Source organism: Chiloscyllium plagiosum, chromosome 13, assembly GCF_004010195.1.
Source record: "Chiloscyllium plagiosum isolate BGI_BamShark_2017 chromosome 13, ASM401019v2, whole genome shotgun sequence".
Lineage (NCBI taxonomy): Eukaryota > Metazoa > Chordata > Chondrichthyes > Orectolobiformes > Hemiscylliidae > Chiloscyllium > Chiloscyllium plagiosum.
Window position 1 is genome coordinate 7,092,239 of NC_057722.1, and position 3,098 is coordinate 7,095,336.

At 63.2% G+C, this 3,098-nt stretch overlaps 1 protein-coding gene across 1 annotated transcript in view; it reads right to left on the minus strand.

Annotated features, from left to right (window-relative positions):
• Positions 1–558: 558 nt before the first annotated feature.
• Positions 559–3,098, minus strand: part of LOC122556274 (collagen alpha-1(III) chain-like) — a 6,696-nt gene continuing 4,156 nt past the window's right edge. The window contains exon 2 of the mRNA XM_043702902.1: positions 559–3,093. Coding sequence (XP_043558837.1) covers positions 559–3,093 — 2,535 coding nt within the window. The remainder of the gene's footprint in view (positions 3,094–3,098) is intronic.

Below are 3,098 nucleotides of genomic sequence, written 5' to 3' on the forward strand. Positions count from 1 at the left end.
GATCAGTGTGGAAACCAAGCCTTCCCCTACCCCCATTAGCTGCTGCATCTCAAGGTGTTGTCATGCTGGAGTTACTTTACAGGTGCTAAGGGAAGGCAGCTATATAAAGTAATTGGGGAAGGGAATATGGTGGGTGGGTGACTGCGCCCAGTGCTTGGGAATGGCTTAAGGTGACAGGAATATGTTTAAGATCCTATGAGAGCATGGAATGCCTATGGGAGTGTGTGGATAATCAATGAGGATTCAAGGGTTCAGTTTAATAACTCAGGAGAATTCGAATTAGAATTGAAGTTTAATATCAAAATAACAACAGTAAAGTGTAAAGTGTACAATGTCCCCATCATACAGTTCCATCTTAGGTAAAAACTACCGAGGTAGTTGCATATTCTCCCTGTGTCTGTGTGGGTTTCCTCTGGGTGCTCCAGTTTCCTCCCACAGTCTAAAGATGTGCAGTCTAAGTAGAAAAGAAACAAAAAATAAATTAAAATGTTACACAGTGTTGCAGATGTACATAGCATAAGTTAGGACACTTAAGAAACAAAGCTAAAAAGATAGACGTTATAATCTTTCTATAAGGGCATTTAAGTGGCTTGACCGGGTTCGACTGGTTCCCAATGAGGAGCCAGCTTCGTGCTGTGTCTGCTGGACAATGTCTCCACTGTGTTCTGGGCCCTGACTGACCCCGCTCCACTCTGGGTCCCTGGCTGACCCCGCTCCACTATGGGTCCCTGGTTGACCCCGCTCCACTCTGGGCCCCGGGTTGGCCCTGCTCCACTCTGAGTCCCTGGCTGACCCTGCTCCACTCTGAGTCCCTGGCTGACCCCCCTCCCCTCTGGGTCCCTGGCTGACCCCGTTCCACTCTGGGTCCCTGGCTGACCCCGCTCCCCTCTGGGTCCCTGGCTGACTCTGCTCCACTCTGGGTTGCTGGCTGACCCCGCTCCACTCTGAGTCGCTGGCTGACCCTGCTCCACTCTGGGTGTCTGGCTGACCCCGCTCCACTCTGAGTCGCTGGCTGACCCTGCTCCACTCTGGGTGTCTGGCTGACCCTGCTCCACTCTGGGTCCCTAGCTGACCCTGCTCCACTCTGGGTCCCTGGCTGACCCCGCTCCACTCTGAGTCGCTGGCTGACCCTGCTCCACTCTGGGTGTCTGGCTGACCCTGCTCCACTCTGGGTCCCTGGCTGACCCCGCTCCACTGTGGGTCCCTGGCTGACCCTGCTCGACTCTGAGTCCCTGGTTGACCCCGCTCGACTCTGGGCCCCTGGTTGACCCCGCTACACTCTGAGTCCCTGGTTGACCCCGCTCTACTCTGGGTCCCTGGCTGACCCCGCTCCACTCTGAGTCCCTGGTTGACCCCGCTCGACTCTGGGCCCCTGGTTGACCCCGCTCGACTCTGGGCCCCTGGTTGACGCTGCTCCACTCTGAGTCGCTGGCTGACCCTGCTCCACTCTGGGTGTCTGGCTGACCCTGCTCCACTCTGGGTCCCTGGCAGACCCCGCTCCACTCTGGGCCCCTGGCTGACCCCGCTCCACTCTGGGCCCCTGGCAGACCCCGCTCCACTCTGGGTCCCTGGCTGACCCTGCTCTGCTCTGAGTCCCTGGTTGACCCCGCTCCACTCTGAGTCCCTGGATGACCCCGCTCGACCATGGGCCCCTGGTTGACCCTGCTCTGCTCTGGGTCCCTGGCTGACCCCGCTCCACACTGGGTCACTGGCTGACCCCGCTCCACTCTGGGCCCCTGGCTGACCGCGCTCCACACTGGGTCCCTGGATGATCCTGCTCCACTCTGGGCCCCTAGCTGACCCCGTTCCTCTCTGGGTCCCTGGCTGACCCCGCTCGACTCTGGGCCCTTGGCTGACCCTGCTCTGCTCTGGGTCCCTGGCAGACCCCGCTCCACTCTGGGCCCCTGGCAGACCCAGCTCCACTCTGGGCCCCTGGCAGACCCAGCTCTGCTCTGTGCCCCTGGCAGACCCCGCTCCACTCTGGGCCCCTGGCGGACCCAGCTCCGCTCTGGGCCCCTGGGTGACCCCGCTCCACTCTGGGCCCCTGGCAGACCCAGCTCCGCTCTGGGCCCCTGGCAGACCCTGCTCCACTCTGGGCCCCTCGCTGACCCAGCTCCACTCTGGGCCCATGGCAGACCCAGCTCCACTCTGGGCCCCTGGCTGACCCCGCTCCACTCTGGGCCCCTGGCTGACCCCGCTCCACTCTGGGCCCCGGGTTGACCCTGCTCCACTCTGGGTCCCTGTCTGACCCTGCTCCACTCTGGGACCCTGGCTGACCCCGCTCCACTCTGGGCCCCTGGTTGACCCCGCTCCACTCTGGGCCCCTGGCTGACGCCGCTCCACTCTGGGTTCCTGGTTGACCCCGCTCCACTCTGGGCCCCTGGTTGACCCCGCTCCACTCTGAGTCCCTGGCTGACCCCGCTCCACTCTGGGCCCCTGGTTGACCCCGCTCCACTCTGGGTCCCTGGCTGACCCTGCTCCACTCTGGGACCCTGGCTGACCCCGCTCCACTCTGAGTCCCTGGTTGACCCCTCTCCCCTCTGTGTCCCTGGTTGACCCCGCTCCACTCTGGGTCCCTGGCTGACCCCGCTCCACTCTGGGCCCCTGGTTGACCCTGCCCCACTCTGGGTCCCTGGCTGACCCCGCTCCCCTCTGGGCCCCTGGTTGACCCCTCTCCACTCTGAGTCCCTGGCAGACCCTGCTCCACTCTGGGCCCCGGGTTGACCCCGCTCCATTCTGGGTCCCTGGCTGACCCCGCTCCACTCTGAGTCCCTGGCTGACCCCGCTCCACTCTGGGCCCCTGGTTGACCCCGCTCCACTCTGGGTCCCTGGCTGACCCTGCTCTGCTCTGAGTCCCTGGTTGACCCCACTCCACTCTGGGTCCCTGGCTGACCCCGCTCCACTCTGGGCCCCTGGTTGACCCCGCTCCACTCTGGGTCCCTGGCTGACCCTGCTCTGCTCTGAGTCCCTGGTTGACCCCACTCCACTCTGGGTCCCTGGCTGACCCCGCTCTCCTCTGGGCCCCTGGTTGACCCCTCTCCACTCTGAGTCCCTGGCAGACCCTGCTCCACTCTGGGCCCCGGGTTGACCCCGCTCCA